The 16,018-nt window shown below is 41.2% G+C and overlaps 1 protein-coding gene across 4 annotated transcripts in view; it reads right to left on the bottom strand.

Moving 5' to 3' along the window:
* Positions 1–1,691: 1,691 nt before the first annotated feature.
* Positions 1,692–16,018, bottom strand: part of hhat (hedgehog acyltransferase) — a 210,601-nt gene continuing 196,274 nt past the window's right edge. For 2 of the 4 annotated variants that reach the window (XM_069931185.1, XM_069931181.1), the window contains one exon: positions 1,826–1,945. Coding sequence is in view for 2 of the 4 variants with exons in the window: in XM_069931181.1 (XP_069787282.1) it covers positions 1,860–1,945 (86 nt within the window). In the remaining 2 variants the exon portion in view is untranslated. Of the gene's footprint in view, positions 1,946–6,213; positions 6,297–16,018 lie in introns of all 4 variants that reach the window. The other 2 variants (XM_069931184.1, XM_069931195.1) reach the window with 2 other exon arrangements.

Below are 16,018 nucleotides of genomic sequence, written 5' to 3'. Positions count from 1 at the left end.
TAGACAAGGTCCCACATGGAAGGTTAGGCAGGATGGTTGAGATGCTAGATATTTATGGTGAAGTAGTGAAATGGATTTGACAGTGGTTTGACGGGAGAAGGCAGAGAGTAATGGTGGATAATTGCTTCTCAGACAGGAGGCCTGTGACTAGTGGTGTGCATCAGAAATCAGTGCTGGGACCATTGTTGTTTGTCATCTATCTCAATGATTTTGATGATAATGTGGTAAATAGGATCAGCAAGTTTGCAAATGACACTGAAATTGAAGGCATTGTGGACAGCAAAGTAGGTTTTCAAAACTTGAAGGGGCATCTGGACCAGCTGGAAAATGGCAGATGGAATTTAATGCAGCAAGTGTAAGATGTTGCATTTTGGAAGACAAACCAAGGAAGGACATACTGTACATGTGAATGGTAGGGCACTGAGGAGTGCAGTAGAACAGAGGGATCTGGAAATACAGAACATAATTCCATCAAAGTGGTGTCAGAGGTGGATAGGGTTGTAAAGAGAGCTTTTGGCATATTGGCCTCCATAAATCAAAGTACTGAGTTTAGGAGTTGGGATGTTATGGTAAAGTTGTATCAGATATTGGCGAGGCCAAATTTAGAGTATTGTGTGCAGTTTTGGTCACCTAACTACAGAAAAGATTAATAAGATAAAAAGAGTGCAGAGATTTACCAGGATGTTGCCTGGACTTCAGGAACTGAGTTACAGAGAAAGGTTAAACAGGTTAGGACTGGAGCATAGAAGAATGAGGGGAGATTTGATAGAGGCATTTAAAATTATGAGGGGTAAATGTAGATAGGTTTTCCCACTGAGGGTAGGTGAGATACAAACCAGAGGACATGGGTTAAGGGTGATAGAGGAAAGGTGGCTTCAGGGGAACTTCTTCACACAGAGAGTGGAGGGTGTGTGGAACAAGCTGCCAGCTGAAGTGGTGAATGTGGGCTCAATTTTAACATTCAAGAAGAATTTGGACAGGAACATGGATGGGAGAGGTATGGACTGGGTGCAATTCAATGGGATTAGGCAAAAAAAAAGTGGTTGAGCACAGACAAGAAGGGGTGAAGGTTCCTGCTTCTGTGCTGTAAGATTCTATGGTTCTAATCATCTATCATAGAAATGTTGCTACTTGACCAATTAAAATGAGATTAAAAGGTTAATAAATCTGATTTTCAGCTGAAAAACGGACATATATAAACTATCTTAGACTCACTTTTTGATGTAATATTTCAGGTTCCAGTTAATTTCAATAAAGAGATTTTTTAAAAATCTAATTTCACCCTTTAAATCCTCTTTGTAATTGGGTAATCAAACAATCTCAGATTTAACTGTTCCACTGACCTGTATTAATCTCCAGCCATATGAACCACACATCTAATCTTAATCGAGTCTCACAAAGTAGCTCACAGTGCCCTATCGAAACCTAATCGTCTGCAAATCGTACATTGGGTTAGAATCATGCATTCCATCATAAACTCTATGAAGCAGTTTATATGAAATTCCTCATTTACGAAAGTACTGATGTTGAAATATTATGAAATGGAGTTTCATGTAGTTTGATGTGCCCACATGACTGAAAACATTAAATAAATATTTTTAAAAGATCATTTCGATATTCTTTTAAAGTCATTTCAAAGAAAACTAAAGCATTCTTTTCAAGTACTAAATATATTAGTCAGTACAGGTACAGGAAGAAAAACTATAAACTTTAATCAAACTGCATACCAACCAGAGAAATGGGAATATGGCCTAAATGTTAGGATTGAAAACATTCATAGCATTTTAAAATTTATGCGGAGAAAATACAGTTAAGACCTTCCTCATTTCATAAAAGAAATAATAATATGACCAGAAAATTTATTTTGTGAATCTGTCATATTCAATTCCAACTTGGGCATAGCAGTAAAAATATCCCAAAACTGCGATGGGTATCCAAGGCCAACCTGCAAAACACAAGTAACAATTATTTGCTTACCAGAATGATTATGCACTCAATTCCACAATAGTATGTAGCTTTAATATAAATGTTACTTTTCAATTTAATTAGAGTTTGCATTTAATTCTCAGCAATTATATTTAGTTGACATCAAGATGGTAACCTCATTTCCTCTCCAACACTTTCTTCTCAAGGAACAATGCACCTACTGCTTTATGCCAACTGGCTTGGCATTAAGCATATTTCATAATTCCAGACAAGCCTGGTTCAGATACAAACCGAAATGTGGGGTAAAGAGTTATCAACTTTTAAATTTAGACACTGTATGGAAATAGGCCCTTTCAGTCCACAAATCCATGCAGCCCAATTACACCCGACAGATCTACAACCCAGGTACATTTTTTGAAGGGTAGGAAGAAACCATAGCATCCAGAGGAATCCCACGCAGACACAGGGAGAATGTACGAATTTCTTACAGACAGGGGTGGATTTGAACACCAGTCCCTGGCACCGTAATAGCTTTGCGCTAACCACGCTGCCCAGTTATACTTTGTGCAATTTAAAAACAACCTCTGCAACACTCTATGATGGTACAAAATGTCCTTGTAAATTAAACTTGTAGAACCACAAACAATGATGCTTTCTCTCCCCAGGGTTCCTTATTTGGGCAACCCTTGAGACATTATCAGGGATAAATGAAATCTTATCAGATGCCTGCTGTCGATGGTTGTTTTAGAACCTGGATTTTGGCGTTGGTGATAGTCCCTTATGGCAAACATCTGTCAGTGGCAGACATGGCCAGCAGGGCATGAGGCAACAAGTGGGATTCTGACTAAAGGAATCAATTGGAGAGAAACAGAAGAAACTTGATCAGACTTCCCTAGACCATGACCCTGCATTCTCATTTCTCTCATAGCCCTCCAAAATGTCTACACCTGTAAAGAACTGGGATGAACTTCATTTCAATTACGAGTTGTGAAAATTCAAGGTGTTTCTGTCTGTTACAGAATGTCTCTCTCTCTCTCTCTCTCTCTCTATTCTTCTTAGTAAAGTTATTGGGTGGGTTTGGACAGGGAAAGACACATCATACATTCATGTTAGCAGATAAGAAAGGCCTTCCAGAGACAAAATGTCTGCTCATTCAAAGTCAAGCAGAAACCATCAAAGTCTTATCATTGTTCAGTTAAAAGCCACAAAACTAGAGGGATTATTCCATATAAGTACTGAAGACAATGAATGTTTTCTGGTAAACAGAAAGACATTTTGCTCTATGACCTGTGGGACAAGTCCGAGAACACAGCCATGAGTTGTGTTTTTAAACTTAAGAGCCAGTGATGATGTCATATCATGTGATTGGGACACATCAAGAAGGCATTTTTAATATTGAACCATGTTTCCTTCATCTGAAGTCAGAAATGCAGTAACCTTCAATGAGAGAGGTACTGTTGTGCATTCTCCCTTTGACCGGGAAGGAACACAGAATCAGTGACTTTGAAGGAAAAGGCCACTTCGACTGTCTCTTTGTCAAGAGAGGAAAGTTCTGCATGTCTATTTGTAATGGTCACTTCATTTCACCCTTGCCTGGGTTGGTGAAATCATCGTGTGAAACACAAGTTCCGAATCCACCACATAAGAGAGGGGAATTTGTGAAAAAAAATAATTCGTATATAGAAACATTTCTATAAAAGTAACCCTACAGTAATTTGTGAGTTTTGAAAAGTCTGAATACTTGATGCCTCATCTACTCCATAATTACTTTTGAACAACAGTTTAAAGACTCTAAGTTACAACACAAAAGATTTCTAAGAGTTAACTTTAAAACTTACTTTTCAGAACCATGCCTGAGCTGTAATGGTTTGGGATCTGCCACATACACACATATTTGCACATAGTGGGGTTAGATTAGAGTTAAGTAAGATTTTATATTATTAATAGTTATTCAAAAAAAATTGTTTTTGAAGATTCCATTGCCTTGGTGAATTTCTATTGTTGCTGGTCTAGATCATAACACTGTCCCTAACCGATGTTGTTGATTATAGCAACAAAGGACAGGCTTGATTCTACACAAAAGTGAAGCTGAGTATCAGCAGTGATTGAACAGATAGGGATATGAGGAGGTCCAGAGTCAGAAAGGGATGGTGGAAGATTTAAGAAGATAGATTGATGGAGCTGGAACAAAGCATATTATTCCTACATTTTTAATCCAATTACATTATTAAACAATTAGAGAAACACATTCCTGCCAATCACTTTTGGATTAGCATCTTTAACCCCTCCCCCCAATCTTTATTACCTAATTGGCCATTAAAAAAATCAGCATGGAATATGATGAGTCCTCAAAGCCTCCAGCAAGGTATTCACTGGGGAGTTAATGAATTGGCGGCATATGCATTCTAAGTTCCACTCATGCATCTGTAAAATCCCCAAAACACATGTTTGCAATGTCCTTTACAAATCAAAACAAATAAAGTCAAGCCCATCATCTGAAAATCACTCTGCCCAACTGTTCAGTGAATTCAAAAATAATATATACCGCTTTTACACAGCCATTAAAATATGGGAATTAACTGTCTTTTAACTGCTTCACTTACCTGTGTATATGCAATGAAGACGGGACGGGGGTCATTTTCATCCTGTGTATAACCCGCCAAGGCAGGTAGTATCAGAGCCAATGCATTTCGCATCAGCCCCTGGCTAAAAGGCACACTGACCCAGGTTTTGTTGGTTCAGTGTGAACAATCTAAGATGGCTTTAAAGACAGGTCATTCACTTGCCAATTAAGTGGGATCGTTGTGTTAAGGGGTATTAGATTCCAGAAATAAGCCAACAGACCTTGTTTGTTTATGGTGAACAACATACCCTCTTGCTTTGGTTCCATTTGCAAACCTTAGGCCCACACCCCTCCAATCCCCTCTCATCTATTTTTTTTTAAAGGAAGCTAATGCACCTTCCTCCACCACATTGTCTAGTACTCATTCTGAACAAAAAAATGCATTCTATAACCATTCTCTGATTCCCATCACTGAGCCTATTTTTTTAAAAATCCACTTGGCTAGTTGCCTCCTATCCCAAGTGCCCTAGCCTTCCATACCAACTTTACCTCATGGGTCCTTATCAAACACTTGGTTAAAATCCACCAATTGCCCTCATCTATGTGGTTTGCTATATTTTCAAAGAATTCTATCAAGTCTGTGATACATGGTTTCACATGCGCAAATCCATGCTGGCTCTTCCTAATTTTTCAGGCTATTCATTACTCAGAATCCTCTTCATCAGTTTTCCTACTCCTGACGTCAGAATAACAGATCTGTAGTCACCTGGAATATCTTACAGCTTTAAATAAAAACACCGCACTTGCCATCCCCACTGTCCTCCAGAACTTCTCCTGTCCTTAGAATAAGTTAAACATCTAGCAAGGGCCTAACAATTTTCTTCTTGCCTTCCCACAATGTTTTGGGATACATGTGGTCTGCGTTTGGAGATTTATCCTCCTTGATATGATCTAAGCCTGCTAACACATTACTGATACAGTATACCTGAGGCTATCTTTAGATACCTCCCTCCCTCTCCTGCTTATCCTATTCAACAGTAAGCATTCATTTAAGACCTTCCCCATCTCCTCTGGTTTTTTACACACACACACACCCTCATGACTTTTGGTTCTTTATATACACAAAATCTATTTGGATCCTTCCTTATACTGTCTGCCAAAGCTATCTCATGGTCTCTTTCAGCCATCCTTATTTTCTCCTTCACTATGTTCCAACATTCTTCCTTGAAAATATCTGCCTGTATACATGCCTCTTTATCTTTCCTGATCTCTGCCTCTATGTTTCTTGTTAATCAGAATTCCTTTATCCTGCCTTTTCTTCCCTTTTAACCAATTGGGAATATGTTTGTCCTGGACATTCCTTATCACCCTCTTTAACATGTCCCATTTGGCAGCTGTGCTTTTACTGTCCAACAATTGCCTCCAGTCAATAATTGCCAACTCTCGCCTAATATTATTGAAATTAGCATTGTCCCAATTTCTTTATCTTTTTCTATGACCATCTTGAAACTAATAGAATTGTGGTTACAAAATGATCCCCTATCAATACCTCAGTTATCTGACCAGATTCATTCTACAGCACAAAGTCCATTATTGCTCTTTCCTTAGAAGGCCTATCCATGTTTTGCTGTACTGCAATGATCTGATCCTTACCATAATACCAGACCTTCTCCCATTACATCAAAATGTTAAGATTGAACCCATTCTAAAAAAAAAATTACTACCTCATGCCCAATGTTTGCAATACAGATGCTTCAATATCACATTTCCTTTTATTATTCTTCAATAAAAGCTATACATCTTGATCCTGAAAGAATAAACAATGATTAGGCCATAGAGTGCAATGAAATGTAACTAGCACTTTAAATGAGCTTGACAAATAATTCGACATTTCAAAAGAAATCATGAAAATCAGCTTAAGGGCTAGAGGCGATTTTTGCAACCAATTGCTCATAGAATTGAATGGTATTTCTATCACAATGTTAAATTATGACCTCAAAAATAACTACTTGGAAGCAAAGTTATAAAATATTTTTATTAGGCTATATTCCTGTTGCGGTGATTCCCAATATTGTGAACTGTGTTGGAGTGAGTGAGCTGTGATGATATTCAATTACATTTTCAATAATATTTAAAAATAAGTGCTTTTGTTATTCACGTACTCATGCAGGATTAAAGGAACATAAAACGCTTTTTTCTGTTCATTATTAAAATGGGATGACATAATGTAACAGGTTTGCATAGGGCATAGAAGAGGAGAACATTCATGGAATTGTTTTCCAGCATTTATCACTCCCCTTAGCAAGGTAAGAGCAGTGTACGAGATAGGAGGGAGAGCTTAGGTGCTCCACTGAACTCATTCTCACCAGAAACATTAAATGACAGTAAAATCAACTAACTCATTGAGATAAAATTCATAACTATAGAATTGAGAATAGAAATAATTAAAATCCATTTTTAACTCTGTTACCCCCACCACCACTGATTTATTTTCCGAATATGACCTTCCAATACACAAAATGCACCAAAGAAAACACTACAATTGACAATTTGCAAAGGGTCAGTATAAAGAAGACCAACATCAGAGGTATCCCATAAGGATGAAGTGGTATGAAGGCAGCTCTTATCTCTTAATCCAGCAACTGGTAATAGAGTGCCTTGTACACCCCACATGACCCCAACAACTGGGAAGAACTTGAAACTGTGGAACATTTTACCAATACAACATTTCTTAACCCATAGGCTATTTGATTAATGTTTTAGTGACCAAGAGCCCAAAATGCAGATTTGCAACCAGCCTCAGCATTGGGCTTGTCCTGAACAATATCCTACCTGGACATGATTTGCACGAGCCAGTTCGCAGGTTTGACTAGGCAAACCTGTGGTTTTGGCCATCTCCTGTGTACTAGAACATTTACGGCCATCACAAAACTAAAATCACAGATTACAGGATGAATGGTCATGTGACTCCCAGGTGAGACTGAGATGTCCTGGCATTCAGAGGTCACACTTGATATTTCAGCAACATCCAACCCCTGACAGACTTGGCACAGACAACTGTGTAATCCAATTTCTCGTTCTCCCCTCAGAGTCCCCCTTCCACAGTCACAGATGAGTTTTAAACACTTACAGCATCTAGGCTTTCATTAGTGTTACGAACTAACAACCCTTTTAAATTTTGTTTGGGACTAAAGGGACTTTGTTAGCACTAACAAAATTCACCAGACAATGGTAAATTCAAAATAATAGCTTTATTAAACTATCAATAGCATAACATTACTTACTTACCTCTAAGCTTAACTCTAAATTTAACCCCACTATGCGCAAATGTAATATGTATGTGTGTGTGTATATGTAATAAAGTCCAACTTTGAAAAGGCAATCTTTAAAATGTAAGCATTATTTCAGTCTTGCTTGAAGGTCTCAACTTCTCAGTTCACAAATAATTATAAAGTGCTTTTAAACATCATATCTTCAGGCCTCTTTATGTACTTTTCTGTCCTCTTTTCCATGAGACAGAGAATGTGGCTATTTTCTTCCACGATGAATTCACAATCCCAGACAAGGATTAAACAAAGTGGCCATACAACAAAAGACCCAGTAGAATTCTGTCTTTTTTCCCCCAAAGAGACAATGAAGTGGTCTTCCTTATTTCAAAAGCCACCGATTCTGTGTTTCCCCTTTCCCAGGAGTAACACACATAACAGCACCTATTCTGATGATTATAACTCCACCCTGTCTTTCACAAGGTTTCAACCCCTGCATGCAACAAGGTTTTGACTTCTGTAAACTCCAAACTGAACTGTATCAAAATTGTCTAAATTCAATCATGCATTTCTCCAAATCATGTGACCATTTACATAATCAAAGAAGTCAGTTCCAATTCTTTAAAATCATGTAATCAGTTATTGGAATTTTAAACAGTTGCCAACCCCAGTTTCTTGTTAACTATGTGATCTTCACACTTCTGTCTTGTAGATGACATGACTCCAAAAGATTACCTCTCTTCTGTTTCAAAGGCTTAAAAATATCACTCACATGGCTCTGTTTAATTTATCTTGATCAAGAGGCCTTAAATGGTTTAATTTAAAAACAGATAGCTTCCTTCAGCAATTCTTATTGAGTAATTAGATATTTCCATTTTTAATAAAGCGAGCACTCCATTGTTCTTGAATAATTAAGACCCACTTCAAATCCATTAGTTGTCTTTCCAAGACACGTTGACTCCAAAAATGAACTCTTCTCTGAAAACAATGGTTCTCTGTAAATGACCCTGTACCAGCCCACAATTAACTTATTAAGAATACATATCTAGACAAAATATAGTTTAACATTAAAGGTCAACACAAATCTGATACACTAGTAACATAAGAAGTCTCACTCTCCCTCTCAAACAAGGTCTCCTCTGCCCCTCCCTCATCATCAGTTCCTGAGACTGACGATTCTGTGACAGGAATGGACGAGGTAAGGTCAGACATTTCATGTGTCTCCCCCATAGGGAGGAAATTGGCCAGCATCAGTAGGTTCCTGTGGGCCACCCTCTACTATCCAGTGATTGTGTCACAGAAGCTGTATGTGTGCATCTCTGGGTTCATGCCCACCATAGTGTAGATGGTTGATTCCCACCTGTAAGAAAGTTTCTTCTTACCTCTTTCCTTCCTGTTGGTCAAGAGCACTCTGTCACTGATTCCAATTTTTGATCCCTTAACTTTCTTGTACAGTTGAGCATGCTCACTCTGCCCATTTGCAGCAGGGTCCTGGGCAATCACTATTGCTTCTTTTAGATCATTAGCATGACATGCCACATACTTGTCATAGCTTGTCACATCAGTCATGAAGGACAGTACAAAAGAGGACATCAACAGGTAGGCAGGGAACCTGGCCAAACATGAGGTAAAAAAGGGGGTATCATGTTGTCTCATGGGCTGTGCAGTTTTACATAAATGTCAGAGATTGCAATTGTCACAGCTAGTTGGCTTTCTGTTCAGGGGGAAATGCATGGATCATGCCTCCCAAGGCCCGCTTGAATTGTTCCACGCTTTCATTTCCTATTGGATGATAAGGAATTGTGTGTGGTTTCCTGACACCTGAGACCCTGAGGAGCCCAACTTATGAGATGACTCTCAATGTTAGCACCTTAGTCACTATGGATTCTTTCTGGGAAATCAAAAACACAGAAATACTGATCCCAGAGAACCCTTGCCACCTGCTTTTTATATGGATCTTTATATGGAAAGGTCTGAACCATCTTTCTGAAATGGTCAAGTTATCACCAGGACATTGATCAACTTGTTTCTGGAGTCTTCGGTCGACCAGAAGTCAATGCAGACAAGCTCCAGTGGCCTGGTTGATGTTATGCTCTCCGGGGGGGTGGGGGCTCTTCCCTCAGGCTCAACTGTCTTGCTGACGACGTATCACTGACATTGACGAACATAGTCTCTCACATCTTGCTCAAGGTTTGGCCAGGAAAACCTCTGTCTCGGCAAGCTGAGGCTCTTGAATTGAGCTCGACATTCGGCTTCTGTGCAGAACCTCGACCTTTAGTGAGTCAAGGATAACATATTGAAAATTATTTGCCTTGCTTCTCTGGTCCTTCAAAATCCTGTACATCACATCATTTCTCACAGTCAGTCTATCCCAATGCTTCAAGTACCTTGTGACAGGGATAGACTCTTTAAATCTTTCTTCCTTAGAAGGCCTCTGATGTCTCTAAACATAGAACATAATACAAGAGAGTGTTCTATCTTCCAACTGCTTGTTCCGGAAGTCATTTTCAGTGCAGGCAGGTAAGGTGTCCTGCCCAGGTGGAATCAGTTGAGGTGGGTACTGTAATACCTCAACAGCACGAGCCCTCGACCAGTGTCCCACTCAATGTGCAACTATAGTACAGTGGATACATCCACTACTGCAACAGACTGAGCATGAATTTGCAGTGAATTGCATGTGGACTGGCCATTACTATTCACTGGAGGGAGTTTCTTGTGGCCACTGAATGATCGGAAGACTTTCCGACTGAGTTATCGAAATATCATTGACCTCTGCGAGCAGACCTGCATATGGTTCAACAAGCAGCCTGTGGCCAGCATTATCCTTGACAAATGGTATACAGCTCTTGGCATCAGCTACAGTTTTCTGTTGACCTGGAACGTACATTATATCAAAATTGTAACTTGCCAACTTGGTTACCCACCATTGCTCACAACAGTCCAGCTTCGGCTTTGTTAGAATGTCTGTTCAGCCTGTGAATTTGTGGCCTTTCAGCCAGTGATTGAACTTGTCACAGATTGCCCATTTCAAAGCCAGAAACTCTAATCAGTGAGCAGGGTAATTCTTTTGTGATTGAGATAATAACTTGATGGCAAAATCAATAGGTCTGGCCAATTCTCTACCCTCTGAAATTTGAGACAGGACAGCTCTTATGCCATCCAAGTTGAAGAGTCGGTTGAAGTTGGGAATGAGTCAGGACAATGCTGTGAACCAGTGAAGACTTCAGGTTTCCAAAGGCCTATACCTGCTCCGATGTCCAGTCAGTCATGCAATACTTCCTGTTTGATAGTTTGTTTAGATGTTAGCCTTTCCTTTTTACCCCTTTCAGCAGATTAAAGAGTGACTTGGCGATAGGAGAGTATCTAGGCATGAAGTGCTGTTAGTAATTTATCATCCCCAAAAAAGGATCTTATCTGCCTCTGGGACAGGCTCACTCCATCAGGCTCCATGAGGTCAGTGACTGTCATGTTAGTGATTTTTTTCCCCACATTATTGGGGTCATTCTCATCTTTTTTGTGCCCGAGAAACTTTACAGACCTCCTGAGGAAAGAGCACTTTTTGGGGGCCAATTTCAAGTTATGGCACTGCAGCCTGTCAAACACTGTCTCCAGGCGTAACACAGCCATCAATTTGTCATAGGAAAACACCAACTAATCATCCAAATAACATAGCAGACTCAAATAGTTTTGGTCCCCAAAAATGCTAGTCATCATAAAAGTCCCAGGGCTGTTGTAGAGGCCCTGCAGCAGACGGCTGTACTCATACAGGCCCATGGGAGTGGTACAGGCAGAGTACTTCCTGTCCTCCTCATGGAGGGCCATATTGTAAAATCCAGAGGTCAAGTCCATTATACTGAAAAGGCAATAGTCTCCTAGTACTGCTAAACCATCTGTCTGATGGTTAAGAGGGTGAGCGTCCTTCAGGGTCCTTTTATTCAACCAGCAAAAATCTGTGGAGATACGGAGATCTTCATTTTTTTCCCCACACAAGTACCAATGGTGAAACGTATTCACTTATCAATTTTCTTTTCCTCCATCTCACTCAGTGTCTGGCCGGCTTTTGGTACTGCCTCAGGGACACTCTCCTGCATGAAAGCTGAATGGTTTATTGACTGATAGGGTTTTTCGGTGCACAAAGCCCTTTGCCTCCCCATATTTGAGATGGTGACATGAAAAGATGTATTCATACTGCAGAACAAGGTCAGCCATCTTCCTCTTACACTTCACTTAACTCAATGTCAATGGCACTGAGACCGGTTGATCTGAGCTTGTCTTTGGCAGAATTTACATCAGCATTGGGTGGTACAGTTGATTGGCTGCTGTTGATCAGGAGAACCTCTGAATGCTCAGCAACATTATGTCCTTGAGTGCACAGTAGACATCAGCCAGCTTTGCGTTGTGCCTCAATAGTACATACCTGTCAGATATATTGATTAGTTTCAATGGGACCCACCTGTCCCCCAACACGTGGAGCTATAATCTTTGCAACCAGAACACCCCTAAAAGCTGAGCAGGACAACGTGGACTCTGTCATGATGATGCTGCCTGGGAAAACAAATGCTGTGTTTGGGCAGTTATCCCCAGATGAGATATTTACAGCCAGGCTTGAAGCAAGTAGCTGAATACACCTGAGAGTATCGACCTTGTCAGGAATATCTTCACCTCTCCCGGGGATCAGACTAGAGAGTATTGAAAGGAAATGTTCGATTCCTAGCCGGGCAGTTTCATTGCAATCGTTGGTCTGACCCACAGTACTTACCGGGGTGCCAGGCACCTGCCGCAGCGACGTTCTCCTACCCAGTTTGGTCTGGGGCTGCAGCTGCAGTGTGAGAGGGTCATGAGGGGGCCTGGGGGAACCTGGAATCGAAGGCTTTGATGTGCAGGGCTGCAGCTTCCAGGGTTTGGACCACTTCCACTGTCTTTGTCAGGGCATAGATACTATCTTCCAGCAGCTTCTGCTAGATGGTCTTTGACCGTAGCCCTCGGTCGTCCCGGATCAGCCTCTCAACCTCCTCTACGCCTACCCCGGGTTCAGCCAGACATGGTCGGGCCAACTCTCGCAAGTATCCCAGGTAAGACTCAGCCATCTCCCCAGGTTGCTGGACTTGGGTGTTGGGAGGTACCTTACACAGACCGCATTCATAGAGGGCTTGTAAAGGTTCTCGAGAGTGTCCATTGAGCTCTTATATGTGGAGCTGCCTTTGGTTGCCTGGAAGGCGTGGGGACCCAGCTTTGACCGGAGTAGGACCAGCGTCTTCCGATCTGAGTCCAGGATGCCGCCTTGTGCACCTCGATAATTGCCTCGACCTGGTGCTGCCAGATCTCGAAGCATGTCTGGGCTTCCGGGTGGCGTGGGTCAACTTCAAGGCTCCCTGCGCTCAGGAGTTTTTCCATGGCAGCCGTGGGAAAATTTTGTGGATTAAATTGTGGCGCACTTTTAGCCAGAATCAGACACACACAAGGTAAAGACTATACAACAGGCTTTAATCCATAAAGACTTCCACAGAGCCCGGCGCAGGCTTATATCCTGGAGGGTGATTGACACCCAACCGGGTGGGGCTTGATCCATTCAGGCCGACTGATTGACAGCCGGCCAGGTGTTGTCCTGTCCCCTTACACTCCTGCAGGTACAGAGGTTGCATAGAAACATAGAAACATAGAAGATAGGAGCAGGAGTAGGTCATTCGACCCTTCGAACCTGCTCCGCCATTCAACGAGATCATGGCTGATCTTAAAGTTCAGTACCCCGTCCCCGCCTCCTCTCCGTAACCTTTAATACCCTTATACTGAAGAAATATATCTAATTCCCTCTTAAATATATTTAATGAACCTGCCTCTACTGCCCTCTGTGGCAATGAATGCCACAGATTCACCACCCTCTGGGTAAAGAAATTCCTCCTCATCTCAGTCCTAAATGGTTTGCCTATTATCCTCAAACCATGGTCCCGGGTTCTGGATTTTCCCATCATTGGAAACATCACATCTGCATCCATTCTGTCCAGTCCTGCCAGAATTTTATATGTCTCTATGAGATCCCCTCTCTATCTTCTAAACTCCAGCGAGTACAATCCCAATTTGTGCAATCTTTCCTCATAAGTCATTCCTGCCATTCCAGGTATCAACCTGGTGAATCGCCTCTGCACTCCCTCCATTGCAAGAACATCCTTCCTTACATAAGGTGACCAAAACTGCACACAATACTCCAGGTGGGGTCTCACCAAGGCCCTGTACAGCTGCAGTAAGGTATCCTTGTTCCTATACTCTTGATATGAAGGCCAACATACCATTTGCCTTTTTAACCGCCTGCTGTACCTGCATGCTCGCCTTCAGAGACTGGTGTACAAGTACCCCTAGGTCTCTCTGCATTTCCCCATCTCTTAATCTATTGCCATTCAAATAGTAATCTGCCCTCCGGTTTGTATTACCAAAGTGGATAACCTCACATTTATCCACATTGTAGTGCATTTGCCATGTATCTGCCCAGTCCCTCAATTTATCCAAATCACACTGGAGCTTCCTGACCCCCTCTTCCATGCACACAACCCCTCCTAGCTTAGTGTCATCTGCAAATTTGGAGATATTACATCCAATCCCCTCATCCAGATCATTAATGTAAATTGTGAACAGCTTGGGTCCCAGTACAGATCCCTGTGGCACCCCACTGGTCACCGCCTGCCACTCAGAAAATGAGCCATTTATCCCAACTCTCTGTCTTCTACCTGCCAGCCAGTTCTCAATCCACATCAATACTTTTCCCCCAATCCCATGAGCCTTGATTTTGTAAGCCAGTCGTTTATGCGGGACCTTATCGAAGGCCTTTTGGAAGTCCAGGTAGACCACATCCACTGGCTCTCCCTCATCTATTTTACCTGTCACCATCTCAAAGAATTCCAATAGATTTGTCAAGCACGATTTACCTTTTGTAAATCCATGTTGACTCTGTCCGATCCTTTCTCTGCTAGTCATATGCTCCGCTATTACATCCTTAATAATGGATTCCATCATTTTGCCCACTACTGATGTAAGGCTCACCGGCCTATAATTCCCTGCTTTTTCTCTATCCCCCTTTTTAAATAGTGGGGTAACATTACCTACCCTCCAATCCATGGGTACTGATCCTGAGTCTATCGAGTTCTGGAAAATAATTCTTAAAGCATCTGCTATCTGAATGGCCACTTCCTTAAGTACCCTAGGATGTAGATTATCAGGCCCTTGGGATTTATCTGCCTTCAATCCAATCAATTTCCCCAAGACCATGTCCTTAGAGATACTGATTTCTTTCAGTTCCTCCCTTGCATTAGTCTCTATGTTTCCCAACATCCTTGGGAGGTTATTTGTATCCTCTCTTGTAAAAACAGAACTAAAGTAAGAATTTAATTGGTCTGCCATTTCCTTATTCCCCATTATATATTCCCCTGATTCCGACTGCAAGGGACCTACTCTGGATTTCACCAATATTTTCCTCTTGACATATTTATAAAAGCTTTTGCAGTCGGTTTTTATATTTGCCGCAAGCTTACTTTCGTAATTTATTTTTGCTCTCTTGATTAATCCCTTTGTCCTCCTTTGGTGCATCTTGAACTGCTCCCAGTCTTCGGTTGTGCTCTCTCTTTGGACCTAATGCTGTCTCTAATTTCCCTTGTTATCCACGGTTGAGTCACCTTTTTTGGTTTATTTTTATGCCAAACCGGTATAAACAATTTTTGCAATTTCTCCATTAGATCTGTGAATGCTTTCCATTGTCTATCCATTGTCATCTCCCCCATAAACACCACCCAATCAATCTTACTCAACTCCCATCTCATACCATCATAATTCCCTTTATTTAAATTCAGGACCTTAGTCTCGGTTTTAATTTCATCACTCTCCATGTCGAGTGAGAATTCGATCATATTGTGATCGCTCCTACCTAAAGGGCCTCATACAACAAGATTGTTGATTAGCCCCTTATCATTGCATAATACCCAATCTAAAATGGCCTGCTCCCGAGTTGGTTCCTCGACATATTGGTCTAGATAACCGTCCCGTAAACATTCAAGGAATTCCTCCTCCTCAGTATTTTTACTAATTTGGCTAGTCCAATCTATATGCAAATTAAAGTCTCCCATGATGACAGCTGTTCCCTTATTGCAACCTTTTCTAATTTCTCTTTTAATGCCTTCCCTCACCTCTACACTACTATTTGGAGGCCTATATACCACCCCCACTAACGTTTTCTGCCCCTTGCTATTTCTCAGTTCTACCCATATAGATTCTGCATCTT

Source organism: Narcine bancroftii, chromosome 4 (genome assembly GCF_036971445.1).
Source record: "Narcine bancroftii isolate sNarBan1 chromosome 4, sNarBan1.hap1, whole genome shotgun sequence".
Taxonomy (NCBI): domain Eukaryota; kingdom Metazoa; phylum Chordata; class Chondrichthyes; order Torpediniformes; family Narcinidae; genus Narcine; species Narcine bancroftii.
The sequence above is the reverse complement of the archived record's forward strand: the minus strand, read 5'-3'. Positions and strand labels throughout refer to the sequence as shown.